The sequence below is a fragment of the Nipponia nippon genome, unplaced genomic scaffold, assembly GCF_047370975.1.
Source record: "Nipponia nippon isolate SJK-2023a ecotype South Korea unplaced genomic scaffold, ASM4737097v1 scaffold_2, whole genome shotgun sequence".
Lineage (NCBI taxonomy): Eukaryota > Metazoa > Chordata > Aves > Pelecaniformes > Threskiornithidae > Nipponia > Nipponia nippon.
This window is the reverse complement of record NW_028262336.1, coordinates 35,498,940-35,526,837: the sequence shown is the minus strand read 5'-3', so window position 1 is coordinate 35,526,837 and position 27,898 is coordinate 35,498,940. Positions and strand designations below refer to the sequence as shown.

At 41.8% G+C, this 27,898-nt stretch overlaps 1 protein-coding gene across 3 annotated transcripts in view; it reads left to right on the top strand.

Annotated features, from left to right (window-relative positions):
• The window catches only part of HSF2BP (heat shock transcription factor 2 binding protein), a 34,894-nt gene extending 13,806 nt beyond the window's left edge, over positions 1-21,088 (top strand). For 2 of the 3 annotated variants that reach the window (XM_087757932.1, XM_087757933.1), the window contains exons 5-8: positions 2,334-2,472; positions 4,604-4,721; positions 11,777-11,880; positions 20,392-21,088. In XM_087757932.1, the coding sequence (XP_087614058.1) occupies positions 2,334-2,472; positions 4,604-4,721; positions 11,777-11,880; positions 20,392-20,600 (570 nt within the window). In that variant the 3' untranslated portion in view covers positions 20,601-21,088. Of the gene's footprint in view, positions 1-2,333; positions 2,473-4,603; positions 4,722-11,776; positions 11,881-14,069; positions 14,578-20,391 lie in introns of those variants that run through there. The other variant, XM_087757934.1, reaches the window with a different exon arrangement.
• Positions 21,089-27,898: the final 6,810 nt, after the last annotated feature.

Genomic DNA, 27,898 nt, shown 5'->3' with positions numbered 1-27,898 from the left:
TTCATACAGTTCTGTAATGCAGATTGACTGAAATGATGTTTGGCACCAATAGACCGTTTGTGTCCATACGGGTTGGGAAAGTCAAAACTCGAGCAGCAAATTTGAAATGTAACACAAGTAGTTTTCAATGCAGTGGGGGAGAGATGCCTACTGTTTCTGCCCATGCGTAATGTTTCTAGAGAGAACTTGAAGAAACATCCAGAGAAGCAGCATGAGAGAGAGTTTTCAAGGATGCCTACCTGCACATGCCAAAAAAGAAGTAAACTAATTCCCATGAGATTGTTTTGTCTTTCAAAAAACTTCAACCAGATATCCACATGACGAGGCTCTCCCACAGAAACGCAAACTGAAGGTTTGATTTCAGAACAGCATCAAGACTTGCTTCAACTTGAGAAATTTTGGATCCTACAAGGTGGTCTGCTACTCCAGTTATCTGCTATGGTGACAAATGGCTTTATATTTTATGACAGCAATTTTGCACATTAACTGATGTTTTCACACAGAAGTTACTTGGACAGCAAAGGGTTCACTGCACCATCTGAGCTCAAGCACCTTAATGGCTGCTCTCAGAACTGTCCTTATCTCAGTGTCTGTGGGTGAGACATTCTTCAGTCCCATGAAAATACTGTCAAGCTAATAAGAGACTGCGCAGAGTACGTAATGTTTGCTTTTTATAAACCTGATTGGTCTCTGCTGCAGCTCCTCAGACCTCACTGCTAGTTAAGTAACAGCTATTTGGAAAGAAGGTTCAGCAGAGTGGACACCAACGGCACCTCAAGAGACTGACAAATAGAAGATTTTGCTTGTTTTCTGTGCAACATACAAACTACTTGGTTTGCTTAGTACTCTATTATGTGAATACGTGTTTTCATAATAGCTTATACTAGTCTGCTATAGTAGGCTCTCTTCATTTTCTCTCACGCCCTCAACTTCTTGAACTATAGTCACTGCTTATGTTAAAATTGCCATCTTTGAGCTGTGGTGTCCATATAAATATAAAAAGTACATCCAGCACATGCAGAAGTGCATTTTTTTTTTCCTATTCTCTTTCCCCACGATCCCTTCATTCCTGTTATTCTGGGACCACAGTCTCATTTGTGAAGATACTGGTTGTTGGCTGACCCTGCATTTTATGCCCCGTTGCTGGAGTCACCCCACAGGAACTGTACATCTTTGATGTGGTGAATGTGCAGCAGTGGAGGAATAAATAAATGTTACCAGCTTTGTGAAATCAGTATTGTGAAATCAGTAGTTTTGACAAAATACTAAAATTTTCAGTCACTTTGCAAAACGAATAGAAGTTCAGGTGTTTCTTGGGCTGTCCCGTTGGGTTGCTGCTGGGAATGACTAAAAGTTTCAGCTGCCTCATGAAACAACTGGCAAAATTATTAAAGGCACTGGGAAACCTGGCATTATGGGCTCTCTGCTCTGCTATTTTTGTTACGAAAAGCAGCATCCTTTGTGTGAAATAGTGTTCCAGCAATGTTTTACAGATCAGAATTATTTGTAAATGGAAACAGTTCTCTCCGTCCATCTTTGTGGGTTCTGTCTGCACCTCGGACCAGGCTCTTTGCGCTGCCCTGAGCTTTGTACCAGGTGGCTGCTTCCTCAGCTGAGATACCCCAAAATAGAGCAGTATTCCAGCGGAGGAGAGAAGACTGTGTAACATAATTACGGACTGTGCTCCTGTTTGTACTCTCTGATGTGATGACTGTCTTTCTCATGTGACATTGCTGACTTAAATTCAACCTGTGACCCAGGAGAGACCTCCGTTTCCTTTTCTAAAGAACTTCTACCTAGCCCGTTGTTCTCCATCCTGTATTGTGCAATTAATGAATCCTCTTAGGACCCAGTTGAATTCTGCTTTTTTTTCTGGGTATTTCACTGGTTTTCTTAGGAAATACATGTCAAGTCACTATGTCGGCCTACTCTCCAGTCTTCAGCTGGATAATGTTTTGACAAAAGCTGCTGTAGTAGCCCAGGTAAATGTGAAACTCCTATTGCAAAGTAAAGAGATAGTATCCTCACTTTTGAAAATAAGCTTTAATTCTGCTGTTTGAGAGATATTATTGTGGGTTTAGGAGATAAATACACAATGGTTTAGTTTTATAAATAAATGTAGCATTGAGTAGTTTCCCATTTTCTTCTGAGGTAATGGTTTCAAATATTAGGGGGTCAAACATGTAATTTGGTGCATACCTGCTATTTTCTGTTGTTTTTTGAAGTAACTGGATGTTTTTGTAATTTTGAAGATTGTCCAGTTTTACTGTATCATCTAATAATCATAGTTGCTGTAGTGTGCATAATCTTTTTTTTCTCCTCCGCGCTTGCAGAGTAAAGCAGTAAAGTTTTTCACAATCACTGCACAGACCATGGAGAGCTTTGTGAAGTCATTAAGTGAAGACATGAAACAGCAGGATTTGGATTCTGATGAAAATCAATTTGTATTAGCTTTGGCAGGGATTGTAACAAGTAAGTTAATGTTATCTCTCAGAACAGCATTCCACGTGTGCTAGCAATTTCTATACTGCCTTATATGTGCTGCAGTAAATACAGCTTTTTCAAAGTCAGGGATTTAGTCAAATGTTGATATCTTGGGTGACTTCCTAGTCTTTTAAAGTTCTGGCAGATTTTGTCATTGACACTTCTGTGAGGCATTGTACTGTCTGTGACACAGTTAAGGATTAGATGGGTAAGAGCCATTGAGTTCTGAAATTCCCTAACGTGTCCGTTCAATCTGGAGTAAAACAAGGACCATTCTACTGCTCTTGTATGCTCACCTTAGTTCGTAAATGTCAAGCAATTTACTTTCTGAATCACCAGTAATGCTAACATCTTCAAGATGTATGAATTGCAGATGATGTGAGTAGATCAGCCCCATCTTAAGGTGCGCGCTCGGCATTTTGAAACTGCTTAAGAATTTTGTTGCTGCCAAATGGAGCCTACCTTCACTGTCCTCAGTCCATAGTGCTAAGAGAAGTAAAAGGTGATGAGGACCTGACTTCCACACTAAAGGTTTCTTTTTAGGGTCAGAAAATAAATAGAAAGCCACAGATCTATCTTAGTATGGCTGCCCTTGGCTTGGAAGGCTGTGAGAATTGGGATTGATGTGTCATCTGCATTTTTGTGGAACTGTGCAGCTGTCAAAATGACACTAATGACATGATGCAATATAGATGAAACAGTGGGTATTTATATGAATAAGTGAATCTTGCATTAACAGGTTTTTTGAATGTGTGATTTTAGGTGTTGTGGTGCCATTAAAGATTATAATTAAAAAAAAGTTACGCATTATGCCACTGTACCAAGGTGGAATCCACTTGTCTCCAATTGCTTCATTGAAGAAACCAAAAAAAAGCATAGCAAAAGTAGAATCTGAACAAAGAAAATGTTTAAAGGCTGGGGGAGGGGTGGGGAGTGTTGGGCTTCTGCCTGAGGAAGAATCAGGATGGTGGAACGAAATCTTGCTTCACTGAAGCTGATACAAATTTTGCCAGTGAATTTGATATTACCAAGATTTTGTCTCTAATATGGGAAAGGAGGTTGCTAAAACTCAAATGTGACAAAGGATACAATCAGTGAATGATGTAGAAGGTACCAGTTTAATCCTCCTAGTTACGCTATAAAGTAGTATTACACTAGAAAGTGGTATTAAAAGAATACTGAGGAGGTGGTCATGAAGTGCCAAGTATTCAGAAGTTAGAAACCACCAGAAGTTCTCAGTGCAGTCTTAACGCAGCCCAGTGTGCACAAACATTGCGATAGCAGTCTTCAGTTATATGCTGTGTCCATAGTACCTCTGCTTATTTTGAGGTTAAAAAAGGCATCTTGATGTATGTGAATAGGAGAGAGAATCTGAGGCTGCATGGAAGTGGAAGAACTGTATCATGCAGCAGATCTCCAAACTTGCCCTGCATGGGAGGCCGGGGAACCAGGCTCTGTCACTAGGTACATACACCAGGCCTCACGCGTTTGGAGGAGGCTTGGCCAGTTGCACAGTACAAAGAAGCTCGGGTTGCTGGAAGATACCTCTTGCACATAAGGATGCCCTAAAGTATGGGGCAAGCATAAGGGAAAATGCTAAAGGAAAGTCTGCTTTGGAGCAGTAGTCTTTGGAAATATTTTTGCCTTTTGGTTTCTGCATGAATAATGCAGCGCTTGCAGAGAGGTAGGAAAAGAGCTTTTGAGTAGATGTCCACGAGAGTTTTGTTTGTGTAATATGCCAGATATATTGGATTAAGCGATTGTAAAACAATCTGCAATCCCGTTTCTTTAGAGCGGGACTTAAAATGGTCAACTTTGCTTCAGTCCCACAATATTTGCGGATGAATCCAACCTTTTGTTTCATAATTCCCCATGTTACTATTAGGATACTGGCCACTCTGAAGAAATATTTTAATTACCAAAGTAGAATTATGAAGGATTTTGACCAGTATAATTTGCTGCTTCAGTATTTGCTATGTAGACGAATATAGTTTGACATTTATATAGATGCCATAGTTCATTCTTCACAGCTGACCTATCTTTTTAGTGGTCCTGATAATTAGCATAAACTTTTGTTTGAAACATGATTTTTATGGTGATGTTTTGTGTTCTCTCACAGATGTGGCTGCGCTGGCATGTGGCCGTGAGTTCTTGGTTAGTTCAAGTCGTGAATTACTGGACACGATGATGCACCTCCTGGGAGACATGAAGCCGGGACTCTGTACCAAATTTAAAGTGTATGATGACTTTTTTTTTTCCCTTTCAAATGAAGTGCATTGTCTTGCAGGGTAGGTCACAGTAATGGCAGTAGTTTTCCTGCTCTCCCATTACTTCCTTTCCTGGAGAGGAAAGATAATTTTTGGAAACGTTTCACAGTAGCATTCCTTGCAGATATACCAGGCTTGGCTACAAGGCTAGCTTCATCCAGGTTTTGTGTCTCTTCAGAAGTCTCTCGGGCACCATATTATTGTAGAGATGAGCAGAGATGCACTCCTCTACCTTAGGAGGGGCTTGTGAGTTCAGGGTCAGATAAGGAAGGTGTGAGGTCAAGCTTTAAAACAGAGAGAATGTGGGAAATGTGGACTAATATTTATTCCCTTCCAATATGAAGACTGTAGAATGCTACATCTCCTTAGTGAAGAAAGTGAGTTATGTATCTGCTAAGAGCAAAAATTAAATTTGTTTATGCTACTTAGTAGCCAGAAGCACCATGCACTTACGTTTGTAAAAGGTAATGCCTGTAAAGGGACCTTGTGGTACAGCGTTGTAAAGAACAGGCCATGTTACACAATTCAGATGCTGGTAAAGTTGTATTTCCAGCTGATGGAGAGACTGACTAAACTATTGTCTTTGCCTTTTTCTCAGAGCTGTTACAAACTGAGGATATGTGGCCTTGACCAAGCAAATTACTGTGGCTTAATGAGTACTTGCTCATCTGCTAAGCTATGGGCACTTGGCCTGTACACCCAGTTAATTTGTTCATGAAGATGACTTAAGCCTGCGTGGTGGTTTTTTTTTCATAAATGGGAGACACCCCCACCCCCCCCCCCACCCCCCCACCCCCCCCCACCCCACCCCCCCACACGGGAGACACACCCCCACACACCCCCACACACCCCCACCCACACCCACACCCACACACACCCCTCATACCCAAGCCAGCTGTCATAGCTCAGCTGACAAACAGCAACCCTATCACCCACAGTAACTTGACTGTGTCCATGCACACATTTAGGCAGATTGTATGTGATAGGCATGAAATCAGGCTCAGTCTTAACTTTGGATAGGTTTTTATCTTGCCTAATCTCAGCTATCAGAAGGTTAGATGTCAAGTATCTGCTAACTGTCTGGGCTCCTTCCCACAGTCAGTGGAAGGAGATGGTGCTGTCAGATGATCGCTTGCTCAGCCCATGTTCGGGGGAACGAGTTGCCCTCTGAAGGTGCTTACTTTTCTCCATTGGGTAGCGAGGGGGAAGCTGAATAGCCTGTGCTGTAGATAGTGGTTAGATACTTTGATGTCGGTCATGTACCATGTTTCCCAAATGTTGGGCTTGAAGGTCAGCACTCAGAACAGGGTAGTTAACTCTTGCAACAGTGGAATGTTTTTTGTAAAGCCCCAACTAAAAGATTTGCATGAGAATGTCAACTTAAGAAAGAAAAGGTACTTCGTGCCTTCATGTATGTAACAAAAATACCCTCAAAAAACAAAAAAACATGAAAAGAGGACCTATACTGTTTCAAAATCTGTACAGAAAAAAAAAAAATAACAGAGGGGACTTTATTTTGAGAGGAGGAGGGCAAGGAAAGTGTTCCTAAACAAACACACACTCTGAATTTCAAGTGAATGTGTGTCTATGGGTCCAGATAAATTATTTTTTGTCATTTCAGATTGTATTAATGTAATTGGACAATGTAATTGGATTTGAGGGCCTTCCTTTTGAATTGATGTTTTGAGTGTTTTTTTAATTATATTTCAAAATCTGCCTGTTTTGCAGAGGAATTACACATGGTGATATAAACTTGGCTGCCATACAGCAATACTGATAAAATATACATAAAACAATCCCATGAAGTGGCTAGAAACTCAACAGGGGCCAGCCTCTTAGGCTAACAAATTGAGTGAAGCTTAAAAAAGAGGTTGCACAAGGTATTTGATAAGTGAGAAATGTTAAGCATGTGTTACAGTAGCTTGAATTCAGTGCAGTGATAATGTTTTCTGATGTTCCACAGAACCAACATTTTTTTTTTTCTTACTCTGAACTCTGAACTTGCCATTTGATAAAAAAATTGCTGTATTATGACATTAAAGCAAATGCCAGAAAGGAGATTTCTTCATGGCCTTGTCATGGAACGAGGGATCCTAATTTGCTCAAATGTTTTAGTGCAAAATCTTTCCCCTGTGTTTGTCTTTCATGTCCGTGGTCAGGTTCCTTTTTGTCTATGAGCTCCCTACGTGTCTTGTCACTGTTCAGTTTTTAAAACCCATTACTAACACGAGATCTCTTCTCTGTCCTTTTTGGGGATTTTGCACTCTCCCAGCCCAGCAAAGAAGGGTTTTGGGCGTTGGGTGGTTTGTTTGTTTCTAAATTGTTCTCTGCATGTAAGGTTTTTTAGCTGCTTGTTAATCTTAAATGATCAACATTTTCATAAGCAGATGTGTCAGAAGAACTCCCTTTTCTCTCTACCATAAAATGAAAGACAATTGTGAGATAAGGATATGATAGTTAACATAAATTGTAGTGAAATTTCAAAGTTATGTGTAGACAAACTCTGGAGTCATCATAAATAATGTTTACACACACACATATACACATATACAGACAGACACATTTTTAAAACTATACCTCATGAATAAAAATGTCTGTACATTATTTTGAAAATGCAATGTGTTTTTCTCAAAACATCACCATGGTATTACATGGAAGGACATCATCAACTTAAAATTTAATCTGTTAAAGGAAAAAATTGGCTTATTATTTTCAAGGATATGTTTGTCCTTTGCTCAGTTTTGAGGTTTTACAATTCCTTTCTAGCTTTTGTTTTCAAAAATTATTTTTCTTTACTGTCTGACAAATAAGGGGAAACTGTGAGTCTAATTCGATGCACAGCAGTATCAAACAAAGTAAGCTGATAAAAAGAGGAGTTCTCTTTCCTCTTCTAGTTCTAGCAATCCTGTGTTTTACTTGTACCAGTATATAAATAAAAAATTTACAGGGAAAAGCTGTCATTTATTCCAGCACTGCTACAATATCCATTGTAGTCCATGAGTATATAATAAATATATTCAAGGCATCTACCTGAGTGCTGGGACTGAAATCTCATGAGTATCTTTGTCTTTCTGAAATAGCAGTGGTGTGAAAGACTTTAGGTTTTCTTTTCATTGGTATAGGGTTTGTTCAACGTTTGTAATTGTTAGGTAGTCAATAAACATTTACACAGTTGTTCATAGCTATAATTAAATTGTTAGGAATATTCAGCTTTGCTTAGGTAGCAGTTGAAAGTAGGCAGTAAAAATATGTACTTTAGTACATTTTATGTACTAATCCCATGTATTAAGCAGACGAGAAGGGGCTTTAGCTGTGCTTTTAGTTGTAGATTTTAAAGAAAGCATTGACAGATACAGTAGTACAAGATGTTAATTAAATTTGGTTTGCCTAAATAGGAAGACTATGAAGTGCATAATTAAAAAGCCCTCCACATTAAAAAAAGACCCAGAAAGTATTGTTTATTCAGTAATTAGGTGTGTCAGGTTTGCTTCAATAAGCACTTTTGCAATAGTTATCGCAAAAAATACTTACTAGAATGTGCAAGTACTAGAGGTGAAGGTGGTATGAAGGGCCTGGAAATGCTTCTCTGTTGTGCTCAGGTGAGTGTGTTTAATTAGTAATAATATACTACTACATTGGCTTGTGGGGTGGGCTGTGTTTTCTTCTGACACTCCAAAACCACAGCACTTCCCTGGATCACCACCACCAGTCCCTTTTGTCTGCACAAAGCAAACAAGTGAAATAAAAATACAAACACAGCAGTATCTTTTTTACGTCACTTTATTTCTAACTGCAAATGTCAAACAGATTAAGGATGAAAGACATTGTCAAGAAATGCTAACACTTTCCATTGTAAGATACTGTTTTATTGATCATTTTCATTCTGGCTGATCATAAGTAATTATGGCTGTGCTTCTTTGTCAGGGCTTGGGTTCTGGGAGCCAAGTAAGAGCTGCAGAGGCTGTAGGAGAAGCAGCGTACGGGCTTTACATGCTGCAATTTCAATTCCACAGCACCCCTCGCTGCTTGTCAGTGGCCACTGGTGCAGCAGATTTGATAATCTACTGTTTCTTCTTCCTGCTGTTTAAGAGCCTAGGTGATGGAACTCACAGTGGTGCAGCACATAAGTTATGCCTCTTACAACTCAGTTTAGCCTGCAATAGGTTACTTTCTTTCCTGCTTTCTGAAGGTGTGCACAGAGAGTGTCCGAAAGTCCGCTGGTGGCAGAGTAGCTTAAGCCATGAGAACTCGTTTGAGGATGGGATGTAAGGTGTGAAGTCCATTCGGAGTAACATTATTTCCCTTTAGATTGGAAATGCTGGCAGTGCAGTGACATGCGGGTTTATCGCAGTCGTGAAAGACAGCAGCAGCCAAGCTGGCCCCAGAACAGAAGAGAACATTCCAGCCCATTCCTGTGTCTCTGTAATTGTTTTGTATGCAACCCGGCACCCCGCTGTGAGTGGGTATGGTGATGTGCTCCATAAATGTTATAGGAGCCCTGCTCATTCATCTTCCTTTTTCATTGTCCAGAAGATTGACTTGCGTGTTATCATCGTTGAAAAGAAATAAAATAAAAAGTAATAGCATCCATCGTAGCACATCATAAAGCGCGCTAATGCCCTGTCCCCCCAGCTGCTCCACAGTTGTAAAGATGATCTACATAAAAGGCAGGACAGGAGAACATCGCTAGAAGGGTGAAAGAATTTGTAAGACAACTTCTGACTCCAGAGTACGGCTCTTTTTTCAGGAACATCAGGGGCCTCTTGGCTCGGAGTTCATAGTACAGCAGTGATCTGATTCTGAAAGAGGCTGAGCATTAGTTTGTCTTGTTAATGTCAGTGGGGATTTTTTTTCTGGATGCTTTCTGCTTTTGAGTATCGGGTCCCATTCCTACTTTGTTAGAAGTTAGAGGGAAATTGAAATAATTTGCATTAAGCCCACTGAGATTCTGCTTAGCTGAAAAAGAAGGTTTTACCCACCAAAACTGTAAAAAACTTGTATCAGCAATGTGGAAGACAGCGTAACAACATCAACATCAAATGTTTGAAAGCAAAACTTAGTTCAGCGGAAACTGCAGGAGAAGATTTAGTCCCAACTAAATGCTCTGCATTGAGTATTAGCAGTTGTTCTGGATACCTTTGGAAAAGAGACTCATTTTGAGCCCCAAGTTACCATACTTGTCTGACAGTTGAAAGCAGCTAAAAGTAAATTTTGACCCAGGCGCTTTATCTGCCTAAAGAGACAAAGCTGCCATTTCTGCGTGCGGCTTGCTGTACCTTACAACATTACCTCAGCTCTGTCGTGGCTGGGGCTGAGGGTGTACCAGTAGCCAAGCCCCCTTTCCCTGACGGGTTTCAGATTTTGCAAGTTGCTGATCATACTGAAGCTTTTCATGTTTGCAGTAACCGGTGTGAGCCGCCGTGGGAGAAGCTGGTGGGATCGGCAGGCTAGAGCAGTCCTTTTAAAATGCAGAGCCTTGTCCAGCCTACCTGGTTTTCTCTCTGGAGAATAGTTGAGACTTTGGTTTAATTTATAACCTGTGATGTATGCAGCCCCAAAATGACTAATGAACTTCCTATTTTAGGAGGCTGATAAATTAGGAAATCCTGGGTTTGGAAGCTTTTGAAAATGTGGCTGAAATGAACATATACCTACTATGTGTATTTTTATTTTGTTGTTTACACACTGATGTGCAAGGGACAGTCTTGGTTTCGGTTTGTCAGAGATGTCATCTTAGGTATTTTTTTTTTCAATGCTCAATTGAGGAAACGTTTACTAGCTGCCAGGCTGTAGATGTTCTCTGTTACCTGGAAGTCAGGATATAGGTTCTGTCCTCCTTCAACATCAATGACCATAATAAAAGACCAAACGAAATCACCTTCTGGGGAGGAGAGGAAAAAAAAAAAAAAAAAAAAAAGACTTTGAGTTGGCCCAAATGTTATTTGGAAATGGTTTTGAAGAGGTGCAGGCGAGAGTACCGTTTGGCCTGTGTTATCCTGGTGTTGATCTACACTACGACAAGAGCACAGTTTACAGACAAATTGAATTCCAGTGTTATTGACTTTAAAAAAAAAAAAAAATTTCCACTTGTACGTTGAACGTAAGCAATCTGGATTCCTGAAGGCAGAGTAAATAGGAAAGTCCATGATGACATTTTAAGAGACAAGCAGTCATTTTTTTCACAGCAGGGTCTCACTTGGTGGCCCAGGTCATACGGCCCTGCCTGACTGCGAGGGGCGGGAGAGCGGGCAGAGCGAGACGGTTCTCTGCCTTGCACCCATAGCAGAAGGGACGAGTCTAGCTTAGGAGGGAGTGTGCTAAGCTGAGCTGGGACTACTAATACCTTCCTTTTCCCTCCTTCAGGCCCGTCCCCTTCTTCCAAATGCTTCTGCAGGCATAGTAACTTCCCCTGCCAGCAGAGAGAGACCACGTTGGTGTTTGCTGTGTGCTGTATGGCATCTGTTCCCATTTGCAGGAGGAACAGGAGGATATGCGAAAGGGAGATGGCATAAGCAATGTGTCTGTGTTTCGGCTGACTGGCGGGTCAGTGTACAGAAAGGCCGGTGTTGCGCAACCGATGGAGCAGAGACTTCCTTTGACGTTTCTAGCACTCAGTATACAGCCTTGCTTTCTGTGTTTCCTAGTGGCCCTTTCATTTGTCGAGGCAAACAGCTTATTTGAGATGATCATCTGACCAGTGGGGATCGTCACCATGAAAGCTGTGTGGTCACGTAAAGCCAAGTCCTGGTTTGGCACATCTCACGTAATGAATATCATGGAGGTTGATGAGACTTTCTTACTCCCGTGTGGGGTATTTTTCCCTGCGTTTGAAATGCATGATTTAACAGTAGAAACAAGATTTTGCAAAACATTGCTTATATATAATTTGAGACTTGTCTCTTTTATCAAAATATAAATTATTAGAATAGGCTTCTGCATCAGTACATGCTTGGCATAAATAGCAAAAGATGCTAGAACATGCAAAGAAGTCAAAGGACATCACATCTTCTTTCTTTCAATTCTAGGCTAATGCTAATGTCACTTTACAATGTGAGCATCAACTTGAAAGGCTTGAAGTACATCAGTGAAAGTCCAGGTTTTATTCCTTTGCTTTGGTGGCTATTGAATGGTAAGTTGATCTAAGAACCTTGTAAATTGTGACTTTGGGGATTGTAGATTGGCAATAAGTGTTGCAAATAACAAAAAAGAAATTTATATCTGTAACCTGATTATGTATAGCTTTTGTCAGATTAAAAGTAAACAAAAAGGGCAAATAGCTAGAGGGAGAAGATGCGCATTTCCCACAACGTTTTTGGCACTGTATGTAATATTCCATTAATATAAATTTTATGGATGGTAGAATTAAAAATAGGGAACGGAGAAATTTGATGAAGTGGATTAAAAAAAGCCACCTGTATTTTCACATACCAAGTTTAAAAGAAACCCTGAGGGGAAACTATGTATCAGTTGACTACCATTTAACAAAAGAAAATGTAACTGTGTTCTGACACATTTTGGGGAAAGAAGCCAACCTCTGTCACAACACTCACCCGTGACAAAAGTGACCCTTTCTACAGCTGAAGAGAGGCCTTGTGCTCTAAGAGGATTTGGGCTTGCAGGGCTTGAGTGCTATTCCCAGCTTTGCCTTTGGCCAGCGCAGGACTTCAAGGACGTCAAGGACGTCTGTTGCCACTGTCAGGTACATGAGTGACATCAAGGCTCTGTTCTTTCGGAGGCTTCAAATCCCTGCGTAGGAGCCAGCAGAGATTGACGTTGCCAGTGCGCATTGGACTTGGCTGGCAGCTGTGTGCACAGCTCGTAAGGGACAGTAAGGACAGAGCCATGACACTGTCCTGCCTATGAACTGCTCCGAGAGTTACTCTGTGTTGGCTTTCTCAAGTTTTTGTGGCTTGTCCGTGAGAAGATTTTGGTGTGCAGTTCATAGGAGTGGGGAGGTTAGTCATCCCGGCACTCTGTGCTGCTATGCAAAACCCTGCTAAAATACAACTAGTAAATACTAACAGCAGCTGAAGTGAGAGAGGTTGCATCTGCTTTTTTCAAGGAATTAATTTGATATTGAAGTTTTGGAAAAGCTTTGATGTGGGCTGGTAAACTGGAAGCTACTTGTATTGCTCACAGTTCCCTCAACTATTTTACAGAAAATGTAGGTACTCGTGCTTTTGACCAAATAATTTCTTGCTTTGCAATGCCATAGGCTTTCTCTTCTGAGATCTTGGAAAATTAAGTAATCCTTGCAAGACTGTTGGAAAACACCAGTTTTATAGGGTTTTTTTAATACAGTTTGAGGAAAAAAATGTATTCTCAGAGAACACCACATACATGATCCTTTGTTCTGTTGTGCTTAGAAATTTAACATATGTTAGTCCAGATTTTCCTTTTAGTTTATGTTTGGCTAATATATACATAAGCTGTTGTTATAGGAAAAAAAAAACCCAAACCAACAAAAAAACCGCAAAACACCCTCAAAAACCCTATCTAACTATGAGTTTCCAAATGTGCCCTTCTAAGTGTTGTGATAAAACAAAGCAGCTAATCATTTGATGCAGTTTGTTGTTTGAAGAAGGCTCATAGGTCACATAAGAGCATGAAATGGGGCTCAGTTATAATTAACTTGCAGCTGCTAATGGAAATAAGAAATGGCAAGGCTACTCTGCATTTTGAAAGTGTTAATTGCATATGGCTGGGTTGTAGAAGGAAGGACAGGCATGGCTAATTCCTTCACTTTTTGATAATAAATGTCTCCAGTTACAGCAAAGGAGGAGGATTCTCAGATAGACCACATCTGCCGGTTCAGATTTCTGACTTCAGAGGAAGTCTGCTTACTGTCAAGGGAGAGGGCTGACTAGTTTGTGTATCAGATGAGAGGTCAGATCCAAGACCCGATCTTGTTCCCATCATTTTGTATGAGATCTCTGTAGTTTTCTCTACATTTAATCTATTTCTAAATGTTTCAACTTGCAAAACTCAGTAGCTTCCTCCCAGTCTTGCTCCTCTTCTGTTTCCGTGGTGAGCATCTTCAGCTTCTGCTAGCCATGATTCAGCTTATAAACACCTGGAGCTGCTACAGCATAAGGTCTTAACAGTTTTTTCCATACAAGAGAGTAGAGCACTACACTCTGCTGGCGGGGCATCCTGTATATGCTGCCTTCCTGCAGGAAGCTTCTTCAAAGAGTGTTTTGATTAAGGCTTATGAGATGATTCAGCTTTCCATAGTTCTGTAAGCTTTTATCAGCCTTCCCGCTAAGAGAGGCCCCAGAAATCATCCTCTGACTTTTTTTTTTTTTTTTTTATTTTCAGAGAATCATCCTGTTTGCTTTTCCATTGTCAATCCACAAGCGTCTGTGACCTCAGCCTATACATCAAGGCCATTTTTCTCCCACTGGCTTGTACACAGCCAATAAACCCCTCAAGTTCCTCCTCTGAATTCTCAGTCTCTTCCCAGTCTTGTCCCCTGAAGAAGAATGTCCTTCCCATTAAGAGAGCAAAAAATTAACTTGGTTTTCTTTATTTCCCTTTGTTGTATCCGAAGCAAAGAGGGATTTGATTGAGGTTCTCTAGCAGGCTTTGTGAAGAGACAGAAATATGCCTTGACATTGAATACACGGATTGGAAGAGAAAGGAGGAAAAATCTGATAAAAGATTTCTAGTGGAGTAAGAACGTTAACAGCAAACTGGGTTCGTCTGTCCTACTGTCTGGAAAAATTGGATGAGCTGGTATGACTTCACACTCGCTAACAAGAATTCTTAATAGCTCTTTCTGCTGGAGGCTATACTGATAATAGGAGAAAAACGTTTGACACACTTTTCAAAGGTAATGCAGATCTGTGTAGTTATAGCACTTTATGAGGTAGTGATAGCTTACGTAGCTGTTGTATTCTTGTGTAGGTATCAGCTATGCCTACCTATATCTTCCCAGCCTGGTGCCGGCATAAAACACGTGAATGATGACTCAGATTTCTGTCCATGGAGCAGCTTGTGGGATCAGTAGAGTTCTCTTCTTGTGGAGCACCATTTGTTTGCAGAGCAGCTGTTCCCATCTTGGAGAAAATAGGCAGCTTTAGTTTCCTCCATCAGCTGCTGTCCCTGTGTTGATGTCTTGGCTAAGGGTTTCGCATAACTTTCAGATTTAAAGAAGCCCCGTCCTCAGCCATAGAAAAAGAAGTTATATAAGTTTGGGTAGAAGTCTACCTGAGATTTGTCAATATTTTTTTCTGGTTCTTTACAACTATAGATGCAATAAGCCTTTCATTCTGTAATTCCCAAAGAGGTAGACTAGGCCTTTTCTCTGCCAAGGATCTTTTGAAGAATAAGAAGATGCAGTCAGCTCAGGTATTAATAATAAAGACTAGATTTATGTTTTTCATTTCTGATTATACAGAACGTCTACCAACAAATGGGTGCTGGGGAAAAAGGGTCTAGGCTCTTCTGTGGTTTTTTTTTGTTGTTTGTTTTTTTTTTTCTTTTACTATCCTATATCTTTGTTTTGGTTTCCCCCACTTTTCTTTTCTTTGAATGCAGTTAAAAAAATTGCTTTCCTTGGATACATGAGAAAGCGTGGAATTCAGAGAGATTATGTCAGTGACAGTTCTCATCTATAGCTGGGAAATTGCTCCAGGTACTTCATTAAACAAAAGACAACAAGAGAAGTATGACTAATTTTAGATCTTGCCCTTCAGTTTCCTTCACCACAGTTCCACATGGAAACCGAACCTTGTTTATCCAAATTCTTTGCAAATGACGGCCTCTATTGTACATGCCTCTATGAAGCACACTCTCATTTTGCTAATGCTGCCTGCAACCTTCAAAATTTGCTTTTTGTGACTAACCCTGAAGGTTTCTAATGCCTTGCTTTTCTGTCTGAATTGGTTATGGCTGTGAGAGTTTTTGAAAATTCATGTTATTTGCATGGCAGCATGTTATTTAAATGACATCTGGACAAGCAGAACCTCCTTATTTATAAGCTGATGTCTGTATTAAATGAGATTTTGGTTTGTAAATCAAAATCTCAGTTACCAGTCTTTCGAGTGCTCAACAGTTTCATACTCTTCAGACTATGAAAGTAACCTTAAAAAGAGGATTTGCCTTCTTGCCCTTTAAGACCACATCCATTTTTTTAAATGCAAAGATGTCAGCTCTGACGCAGAAAGTCCCTGAACCACAGTCAGCCGAGAGGCTGGAAGAGTGGCCGGGGGAAGTCTCACTGAACGCTTGCCCTTTTCCATACTCTTCTCTAAGCAGCTGCTGGAAATGATGCTTGCCCAGATGGAGCTCCTTCTTGACTAGGTCCTCGCCCTGCCTAACAGCCAACTGACGTTCTCCTGAGGAGCACAGTGTTTCTCCTTTTGTGAATATACGTCAGAGACCTTAACTCTGATAAATCCACCTGTCACTGTAAAGCATTGGTTTGTTCTTACATTGTTACTCTCATTCAGTAGCTACTGTGGGAATCCTCAGAAGCCCAAGGTAGGATTGATGGGAGCTGGACAACGTATCTAACAGCTCACCCACAAATCTCAGCTGCAGAGCGATGTCTGTGCAAGCACCTTTTCACTTGCAGCCCCTAAGTAGCAGTCAGGCAAACTGGGACCGAATTGCTGCTTCGATCTGGACCCTGGGAGTCTCTCTCAAGGATTTCCCTGATAAAAGCTTGACAAGCATGGGTCTGTAGGAGAGCAGGGAATTCTGGTTAGCTGAACTCCATGTGAAAGCAGCCACCTGGCCAGGGAGGAGACTGAAGCAAACCCAGCTGTTATGCAAGAGCTGGGGCAAATATGTTGCAGAGAGCAAGTGTATTTCTGTCCATAGGAATTGCAGCAGCAAAGCTCAGTCTTTTTTTATGCCATGGTGCTCTCCCTGCTCCTTCCCCACATAGGATCTTTACTGCAACACTACTTGTCTCCTCAGACCTATCAGCATTATGAAAATGTCTGGAAAACTTTCTGCTGCTGCAGATACTGGCTGAGCTCCGCCAGCATTGGCAATGCAGAGAGATCTTACGTGGGGCAAGCTGTGGCCCTGGCTCTCTCTGTTAGACATGCTATGAACGTAGGTAGTCTGACAGGTTCATAAAAAGGAAAGGGGGAGTGGCAGGTCACCCCTTCAGGCTAGAATCAGACAGCAATTGAACTGAATGACATTTACGACAGTGGTGGGAGGCTTTTGAAATACTGCTCTTGTACATAGACATAGCTGTAAACAGCTTGCTGGTAATAAATCTTGCATTCAGGTGGCCAGGGAATGGTATGGGCATGAGTAAATTGAGTTCACACAACTCAGAGCCAGTTGTAGATAAGCTGTTTAGCATTGATGTAATGCAATTACTTAAACCCTGCTGTAGGGAACAGTTCATCTGAGAGCATGGTGCTAATGACAGATGTGACTAAAATCTGTCCATGTTATCAGTTGCTTTTGTCAGTGACTGAAAGCCAGTGACATCAAACGGTAGTGCTGGCAGCTAGCAGAACGTCAGCAAACTCCAGCAGTTTCAACACCTTGTTAAAATTGCATCAGCATTTTATGATGGTGGTAGGCTTATGCTATGCTTGTGATCCCCAGCTGAGGCAAGCAGCTTGATTTCTTCCCCTATTCCCCAGAAATAATGATTGTAGTTTTGAAATTTTAGTTGAGATGTGTGTGCTGGTTGTTGGGAGGATATGATGCAGTGATTTGATTACAGCTAAAGGATTTTTTTGATCCTGTACAAACAAAATGTTACTCAGCTAGTGTAGAAATGACTAAATTTGGAAGCTATTGAAATAAATATAATGCTGAATAATGAAGATTCCTTACATTTCTTCTGAGTATTCTTTAGACAGTTTTTTTTTTTCTAAAAACCCTGATGATATTGTAGAGGCAAGAGAAAGACTTCCAGGGTATTTTTTTTAAATCCTCTTAGAAAACATGATTATCCGTAATAAGTAGTATTCTCAAAACCGCATGTAATCCTAAGGGAGTATATTTTTAAGGCATATGTATTTATTTAACTCGAAGCGTCTCAAAATACGTGCAAAACAATGGCAATCGGAGGTTAAATGAGTATTAAGTCATCTTCTGGTGGAGGATCATTTCCTTCCTTTGCTGTATGCCCGAGTGCCTAATCTGTTCTTCATTTGAGTGACTCAAGCCGTTGAGCTTCCCTGGCTGCTGCTGGAGATTCTTCCTAGAACCTCTTTGCTCTTACTGGAAAATGTTCTTGCTCGTCAAGCTGGAAATCATTTTCTGATCTCCTGCAGATCCTAATTTTGTTAGCTCCCCCGCTAAAGCTTCTTCCTTGATCAATTCTTTACTTTCTACGGCCTTTGAACACTTGCAGATAATAGTAACATAGATGCCTGTAACAATATTAATAACAAAGCACTTTTCATCCAGGGATTTAAAACATCTTACGTATATGAAGCTTCGCAGCAGTACTGCAAGCCATTAAAAGTATTAATGGCTTTATTTCATGAAGAAATAATGTCACACAGAGGAAGATTGTAATGAACTACATAGATTTCACTCCCAAAAGCTTCTTTCTTCTTACCTATTTGGGCTATGGTTTGTTGCTGCTATTTCTCATGAATAAACACAGAATACTATTAAGTACAGAGAAAGGGGGCAGGTCATACGTGCAGAGTTTGAACATTATATCTGGCAAAAAGAATAGGAATTAAAACAAACCTCTGGCAGGCATGAAGATAAAAATGAAAGGAATGGGAGGATGAATTCAAGGCTTTTAGTCATATTTTGATTAGGTCAGAATAAATCTGAAAACTAAAACTTGCACCCAAGTTTTTTCAAAATGATTCACTGAAGTGTTGCTGCCCAAGAAACTGGACATAAAGTCTCGCTGTCTGTGAGGCTGAGTTGCAGCATTTCTCCATGAGTTATGACTGCTCATCACTCAGAAAACTGCACCTGCAGGTACTGCTGGAGATGATGATGGAAAGAGACTCCTTAGAGCCTTCAGCCCAGGTGGCAGCAATAGGAGTGGCTGTGCTATGGGTAAGGCCACTTCTGCAGGGTATGCAGCACTAATCATTGGTTTTTTTAAAATGCTGATTTGAACATCTAAGGTTGTCCAGTATGCCCAATAGCCAAGATTCTCATTGCACAGATAATCAGAAAATGCATGTTATTGTTTGGTTTTGGACAATTCCTGTGTCCCCAGATTATACCCCACTCCACTCGCTTCCCAGGAGAAAGTAGAATTCTGTTCTTAAGAGGTTTACACTTTAAATAGGGAAGAAGGTGTGGCAGAAGAGACCTACCTATCTCATTTATGATGGAAAATGGAGGAAGGGAGAGATGGTGCCTGGCTTCTGGGTGTAGATCAAATGTAGATCTTCAATATTGTACTTCAGCCATGTGCTAGTGAGAATTACTTAAAAATTCCTGTCTTGACAGTCAGTTTCATGCTTAAAGCCATAGTCGTCTTTACTGTCCATCACATTCTGTTTTCTCCCCTGGGTGCTTTCAGCATTTCCCCTTATGCTTTAATGAATAATTCTCCTTAGTCCTTTTTCAGGTCACTGGTGTTAGGTATTAAATAAGCCAGGAAAGGAAAGAACTTGCCTCAGCCCACCGAATGCTTCCTTCAAAGTCAATACAGTGAGGTTTATCACTGCACTGCATTTATGCTCCTTCAGTGAGATTTTGGTCTCTGTGGTGATTTTGTGCGCAAAGTAATCTGAATTAATTTTTCTCAACATTTCTGCACAACGCTTTATCAAAAGCGTGCTGAAGACTAGGTTTGCTAATGACAAACACATAAAAAACACATGGCACGTGGAACAAATAACTACTTCAGCCATAAAAATATATTCTACATTTTCATTTGGAATATGCAGAATAGAGAAGTGCAGAAATGGGGCTTTCTACCAGATGCTTTTGATAAAGCTATAAACAACTAAATGCAAATGGACCGTTGTGAACGATTAAAATATAATGCTCCTAATGTTTCAGTAATTAAAAATGCATCCCGTGTTCTTAACAGTAGAGTTATTTTATGTCTTCCTAGCTTAAGTCAGTCAAAGGTCTTTGCTACATTCTCTGACGCATTCCTAAGCAGCAGTGCTTAGCTTCAGTACCCATTTCAATTTTGTGTAGACTGAATTAAACACTTGGAAGGTTGATACATGGTTACCAGAAGGTTTTATAAAGATTAATATTTTATTGAGCTTTGAAGAAATCTGAAGGCTTGTATAAAAAGAAATTAAAGAAAGCCTGGTGATTTACTGCAGATTTGATTAGTTGGTCTGTTTGTTTTTTAAGCCTGAATAGTCACAGGATACAGCTTGTTTTGCTCTTAAATCAGATTGCGTCCAACAGTACATCTTGGCTACTGACTGGATAAATTCAAGTTGATGGATTCCCTGATTTATAGCATTTTCAGCATTTGAAAAGCAAGAGAAAGGTTCCTGCTTATCTCTCCCTCCCAAACACTGCTGAGGGCAAAGATGATGTTTTCAGGTTTCTTCTAGAGCCAACCAGCCAGCCCCAAATGGCAGCTGTGAATTCTGAAACTTAGTTATTCCCTGTCTGCCTGGTGGGTCATGAGGAATGGCACTGTAGAGCTTTAATGCTACTTTTTTGGACGCATTTCTAATAAGCCCTGGATTTTTTCCTCCCCCCCTTTTAGACCCAGATACAGAAGTTTGTCTTCATGCTCTGCGTCTCCTCCAGTCTGTGATTCTGGAGCCAGAAGTATTAGCCAAGTCAGCCTCTGAGATGCGTGATACTTTGCCGTTTCAGCGTATCATTGCACTGTCAAAGAGCCGCAATGCGGATCTGCAAGCACTTGCAAAAGAACTACTTGAAGATCTTAAAATACTTGAGTATGAAGCATAGAAGAGCTCTATGACACCAACTGCTTACGTCTTTCCTATATTTTTATGCTGCAAGAGTTGTTGGAGATGGGCTTGACTGAAAAAACCTCTGCCTAAGTTCCTCTGACAAAATCCTTTTCGGAAATTACGTAACCCAACTAAAATAATACTTGGGAAAACGTGTTGGGTTTTAGCTGCCCAAATATAATCTTAGGTGATCTGGAAGAGATAGGACAGGCTTAATTTCTTTGAGCAGGATTTTGTTGGTAACAGGTTTCCAAAGTGATCCAGGTTATGTTGTCTATTTACCGTATATAGGGAGTAGGGTAGTCATCTCATTCGTTGATGATATATAGTTTATTGCAGTGGTAAATAATCCTTTTGTTCCATCCTTAAGAATTCTTGTATTGTGAGGAAAACTTTGTTGCTTTTCATAACTCTTCTGTGTCAGAATGCGTCCCAAGTTCCAGTTTTATTGTTGTTATTTCTCACCTCTCTTTTTCTATTCTAATAAAAGAAATTCTGTAGCATGTAATGGATTCTGCTTTCAAAATTCGCATTCAGATTCACTCGAACTGCAAGTCGACCCAGTCTGTGGCTGCCAGGCATACTAGAAACGGAGCCATTGTTTTTTCAAAAGCCCTGAAAAAAGGAAATGAATTACTGTTGTCCGCGGTACCTGGTTGTGCGCTGAAGAGGCTGAAATGAACTGCTTCTCTGTCGTGAGCAGCATTGCATTCCCTCACAACTGTGGTGTTTGTTAAGAGCTTCTCTGTACAGCTTGCTTACCTCAGTGGTAAATACAAACATTTGTGTGCTTTGTATTGGTAGAACTTACATGTATTTTAGAAAAAAATAGCATCTGTTTCTGTGATGACAGAAACACAGCCAGTTAGGTGATGCTGTTCGAGGGAATGTCAAATGAATGGCAATGCTGTGGTAGCAACTTTTTCCATACTAAAGTTGTGGTACCTCAGCTGTGAACCCAACGTATTAACAAAATACAATGTGGATTTCTAATCCAAATGTATAGAAAACATGAAGTATAAACTTAATAGGATTTAAATATTGTGATTAGCAGACAGTTTTAGAGGAAGACCATTGTAAAATGTGTAAGTTAAGGTATAGGTCATCTCCCATTAGGCTGTTTGCAGAATGATGAATGTTCAGAGTTAGAAATGTAATAAATCAGCTTAAAATTACTGGAAATAATTGGCTCAGATGCTATAAGCAGCAGCAGTCTGATTTGGGACTGTCTAAAATGAAGATTGAGATACAGATCTCGCATACATGAAGGGGTTGGATGGGGTTGTGCTGTGTTTGCTTCAACACTACATTGAACTTACCAAGTGCAGATTTTTGGAAGGCTTTAAATCTTCTTTAAGGCATGCTTTCTTTGGATTTGTTTTCTTACCTTGCTATCCTAGTTAAACCTCCTAGAGTTTAATCCTAAAGGGATCAAAATGATAACCCGTGATTTCCTGGAGTATCAACTCATGGAAGTGTTCAATTTTAAGAAACACTAAAGAGCATCCACTTTCCGTTTAGTTGATATCTGCTCATGAAGGTCTTTCATCAAACTTTTAGAAGCCAGTAAACAACAGAAAAAGAAAACAAGTAGTTCTGTGAGCAGAAGAGCCGGTGAAGCTTCAAGTCCTGTGGATTTGAGATATTTCTTGAAAATTTCCCTGTCCTTCCCAGCCTTTCCCCCTAAAACCAAGTCCACCCAAGGGGCAGCATGGAGTGCATGAGCTGAGGGTGACACGGACGCTCATGGCCAGGTTAGTAGGCTGTGGCGATGGGCTGGTTAGCTGCTGCCAAGCAGGGTGTACGCCACTCTGCCAGCTTTGCCCTCATGAAGGTTTTAATTTAGAACTTTTCTGCTGTTACCCCATCTGGTCATGGAGCTTGAGGAAGCTTTGAGAAGTCTTCTCCCTCTGTCAAGTTTGCTGGGAGCTGACTGACAGATTCAACATTATGAGAGGCACTGGTAGTGCAATTGCACCTCATTTCCATATGAAATCAGGATACAAAACACTCAGGACTGTTCATTTTAATTCTGTGTCCACTGGCATGATCAGCACTCAAAAGCCATGCTAAAATAGGTGATTTGAGACACTACAGTTTTTCCCCAGCAAGCTCCTTAGATCTGATGATAAGTCTTCGAATGTCACCCAGATGACTTTATTTTCAGGTGTGGCTCGCCAGAACTGGTTCTTCAGAATCAAGCCATCAATGATCTACTGACCTTGAGAAAGTCTTTTTTTCTGTACTAAGTGTTTTATTATGCAAGATTGATAAATAAGAAAAAGTCACCCCATCTGTGAAAGACAGTGTATCTTCAAAAATACCAGAGCAAAAATATCAGAAGCATCAGAGAGAACGTGTGACAAACAGGCCGCTAGGAAAGTCTTTATGTTTTACCTCTTTGTCTAGGTGTTTGCAATTAATGCTATAGTTTTAATTCTTTAATTGAGTTTATGGAAAAGAAAAAGACAACATTTGAGGGGAACTTGTTATCACAGGGAAGCAAATTCATAATACTTTTTGGTTTGGGCAAAAAAAAAAAGGGTCACTGGAGTCAAATTGTGCTGAAATAAGGCAAATAGATAGAAGCCAGGGATAAGCCTGACCCCTTAACATTTCAGAGTGTTTGAAATTTCATTAAGGTTTCTCATACTTAGATATTTTAGTAAAATAAGTTGGATATTGCAGATTGCATTAGGAGCCGTTACATCTTTTTGCTGTTTTTCAGGTTCCTTTATTCTCCAGTCCCCCATTTGATGGAGCCAGGGACCAGCACCCTCCTCCTGTTCCCCCACAGGTCTAGGGCTGTGTTGCAATTAGTTAAATGTTTTTGCTGCTCGAGTGAAGCCTGCAGCTTTCCATACAGGCGTCTGCTATACCCCATGCGTACTGTTGGGCATGTTATGGTGGGATTCTCCCAGACCTTGGCATCTGTCATAAACTAATGGTCTGTACTCCCAGATGAGCGGCATCAATGCCTTCTTTATCGTTTCTTTCTCCATGCTAAAATGGGTGGGAGTCTCATGCCATCTGCTGTAGAGGAAGCTCCAGTGACTTGCTGAGACAAGGTGCCCACTGTTTAGTTTAGATGGCTAAAATTAGGTGAGATGGATCCTACCCTTTGGTGTCTATTTTGCAGTAACAGATACAGAGCAAGTTTTCAGGTTACCCCACTGTTCTCAGACAGCATTTTAGAATCTCGTTTATTGATAAGCTTGAGAAATCCATTTGGAGGAGAAGAGCGTTTAAAATCTTTATTTGTCTTCATGTGGCTAGTGCCAGAAATTAGGCTGTTAAGTAACTGTGGATCTCCTTTGAGTCTCCCTCTGCCCTGAAACACATCTTTTTTGACAGTTTATGAATAAAAGAAAGTCTCACAGCACAGGTTGTGCTACAAAAACTTAAAAGTGTGTCAAAGCTTTATTTACAGAGTTGAACAATGGGTGATATACAGAACACAATATGACACTATAAGGTGCTGCTGCAGTTAAAGACTGGTTAACATATGCATTATAAATCTATGGTTTTACTTTGCTGTGAAGTTTTGCTTCAGTCTGAAACTGTGGGCCATTAGGAAGTTTTACTCGTTTAAATTCAAGAGTTCAGCATATGCTTTGGAAAACACTGGCTTTAGAATGTTGCTTTTTCTGGATCCTGTGGAAAAGTTTGGAATTCTTCTGTGTAGTAATTGATTAATTGCATTACTAGCTTGCAGGAGAAAAGGCGGTTCACACAGTCAAAGCAGTAGTTACACTTGCCGCGTTCAAAGTCCGGAGTTACGTCTGTTGTTGCCATTTCCTCTGTTGCACAATCTCACAGTTTCAGTGAAGAAGAAAACGTGAGCTTGGTGTTGCTTTGAGATCATCAGAGTTACTCCAGATTTATACCCATATAACTGAAAGCAAAATTTGACTCTTAGGCTAAGCCTTCTCAAAAGATGAAAAATCTGTTCTAAAAATCCTTAGAAGAAAGCGCCTGTTTATTTCACAGTATCAGCTGCACAGTTAAAATTGGACTTCTTTCAGTTTCATATACTGCGTACAGAGCCACTGAAATGTCGTCAGTTTGCTGACGCTCCTGGGAAATACTGGCTTTTCATATTCGATGCTGATGATCAATTAGATGCAAAGGAAAAATAAATGAGGATCCCCTAAACGTATTTCCAGTAAATTAAGAAAATTAGCTATGTAATATACTGCCCCGCAAGTTCTTCACGTAGTATCTTAGGTTGATGTTTGGCCTGGACTATGAGCTGTCTGAAAAACTGGAAAACCTCAGCAGAAGAAAGTAAGGCCCAGTCTGAAGGCAGACCCTCCCCAGTGGCTCTGTGCCCCGTGCTGAGTGGCAGGCATGGCAGCACGAGTAGCCTGGCATCTCTGAAGGGGTCTGTGAGGTCTTGGATGGGAACGGCGACCAGCTGCCTGGTTCCTGAGGGACGCTGGTGTTTGGTTGCATGCCGACGCCGGCATGCTCCCAGGAGCTCATGACAAAGGTGGTGAACTAGAGTTCAAGGCACATCATCCCATTACAGTTGTTTAAGGGAGGGAAGTAAGCAGGAGGAAGAATGGGAGAGGGTGGTGATTTGGTCGTACGGCCATGAGTGAACTTTCAGATGACTCAATTTCAGCTGGTTGCACCAGTCATTTTTTAGCGGCTCCTTTGGATTAATGTTTGCGCTTGTATGCGCTGATTAGCACAAATTGGACTTCAGAATTGATAAGGTTTTACAAGTCTTGCAAATGTCATATGATTCATCTACTCTACTGCTTCCAGTCCTGCAAGGATGCTGAAGGTGAGGAGAAAGGAGTTTTACTGGGAAATAAGGAACCTCTGTTTCCTCTGTTATCTCTGCCCAATGCACATGCTACAAGTTTAGAGATATGCAAAGCATCAATGCCCCTACTCTTCCCTTCGTAGCGTCTAATTTGCAGCTGCATCTGGCCATGTCTGTGTTGTTCTGTAGGTAATTTTCCTGATTTGTATACAAGAACTTTTGCAACTACTAGTTGTGTCTCGTATATGTGAGTTACAAGTTACAGCTGATAAAAAGTCATCAGAAAACTCTTGAGGTCATACAGATTTTAACTTCTCCAATGCTTTAGGATGACCTTTACAACCTATAACTTGCTTGGTCAGAAACCTTAAAAAGACTTTGACCAAATTATAGTTCCGCATGTAATTTATAGGACTATAATTTTTACTGTGGGTGCGACTGCAGTTAAAGCACTTCCAATGCCAGGTGCTCAGTCTTTTTGAATGCATGTGTTTTTCATTTTCTGTGCCGTTGGGCTGCAGTCCTGAGAGGCAGCAATCACGGAGGGCAAGGCTGGTGTGAGCCTCGGCAAGGGCTGGGAAAGGGCAAGATGTTGTGCGACCTGCGTGGTTCTGCCAGGTGGATGGGGAAGGTCGGGTCCAACTGAGCTGCATAAGTGGCTTTCACACCACCTGGGTCTTGCTTTGAACTGAGGCAGGGGAATGGGTTGGGTGTTAGGAAAGGAAGTGAGCTGTTTGAAGCTCTCTGCAGAGAGATAAATGCCTCCGTTCTGTAGCAGTATCGCTGCCGGGGTCAAATAAAGTGCAGCAGTCACGCTGTATTAGCACAGAACAGAAAATGGAGAATGTAGGGAAAAACACCCAGTTCTTGGGTCTGCACCCCTTCCTCCTGAGCAGGATCTGTGGTGTCCAGCATCGATTTCAAGGGCACTTTGGCTTAGCCATGGCATGTGCGAAAGCTGATCAATGCAACCAGCCCCTCACTGCTTGCCAGCGCGCTGCAGCTTTACCAGAGCACTTGCTCCTATGGTTCCTGTCATTTTTACAGCTGTCGTCGGGCTCACTGGGGCCTTTGGTACAGCACAAGGATAGGTCTTCTGCCATTTTCTCACCCTGTGGGTTTCTGGGAACTGCTGGTATGGGGAAGAGGGTGGTAGGCATTCAAAAGCCCAAGGAGAGTCAGGGCCTCTTGCTTGGGTAAGAAGTCCTCCAAGTCTGGATCTGTGTCAGTACTCCTAGGCATGTGCCAGAACATTTAATTAGAGGTGGAAGATCTATGAGGTGATGCCATGGTGATGGCAAGGAAGGAGAAATGTGGGGGACGGGTCTTCAGGCTGGTCTAAGTGGGGAGCAGAGCACTGGGGTGCTGAGGGCAGGGAGGCCTGGGGCCCTGCGAGGCGGTGCCGTTCCTGCCGACAGGGCTGCGAAGCTCCCGATGGGGAAGGGGCTGATTTTGTGCAGGTGGGCGCAAGGCAGCTTTTGTCAAAAGGGAGGTTTCCACAGGGCCAACCTACTGGTGGGGAGCAGAGCTGAACTGCTTTTAAACATGGTGGGCTACGCAGGTGTCAGCTGGCTTCGGTGCACTGAGGGCAGCTCCTCCATGCTCCTCCACGCCACTGTTGACGGCACTGAGAGGAAACATCAGGGAGGTTTTCTGACAAAAGGACTGCTTTGCACGTGGGTGAGCTGTCTGAAGCTTTTCAAGCCAAGTGTCTCTTGCCTCCACACCAATGGCCATGAAAGAGGGTTAAGACGAGCCATAATCGGCCCAGCAGAGCCCCGGGAAGCCCGCAGTCAGCAGCCAGGCACCCCTGCCGCCATGCCAGGCTGTGGCTGGACCCTGCTGCTTGCAAGCGGGCTGGGCGCCAGCGATAAGAGGGAGCTAAGTCTCTGAGGAGGCGGCAGGGTGGAGGGGCCGAGCAGGCTGGGGGCGGACATGCCCGGGATTTGAGCAATGCTCCGGGCTCTTCTTCTGGCGGCAGAGCAGGCTTTTTTCTGCCCAGTTTGGGGGCACTGGTGCATGTGATCCTGAATGAGTTTCCTGAGCTGCTTTACTTTTGGGGGGTGGCTGAGAGCACCAGGGCCTTGCCTGTGCCAGAAAGTGGTGCTAGCATTATGTGGGAAGCCTTTTCCGAGTAACAAACCTAGGGTGAAGGACAGGGTGGCCAACCTGAAGGGCAGACAGACACTGTAAACCTGAGTGCTGGCAAGCAAGGACTCTCCAGCCGGTCCTCAGCAGGTCCCCTGCCCACCCCGGCAGACCTTGCTGACACTGGAGGTGTGAAGGCAAAGCTGCTCACAGGGAAAACAGGGGACTTCTGGGGGGTCTGTAATGCATAATGGGCTGATAGTCACAACACCCGTGCGGCAGATGGGCAGGTGGTTACCTCTGCTTTGCCTGCCTAGGCTTGCTGTAGCGCTTGCAAGATTCCCCAGCATGCACATACAGAAATACGCGTGCTCTTGTGACTGTTTTTGCATTTCACAGCTTGGCTGGGCGCAGCTGCATTTTGGAAATGG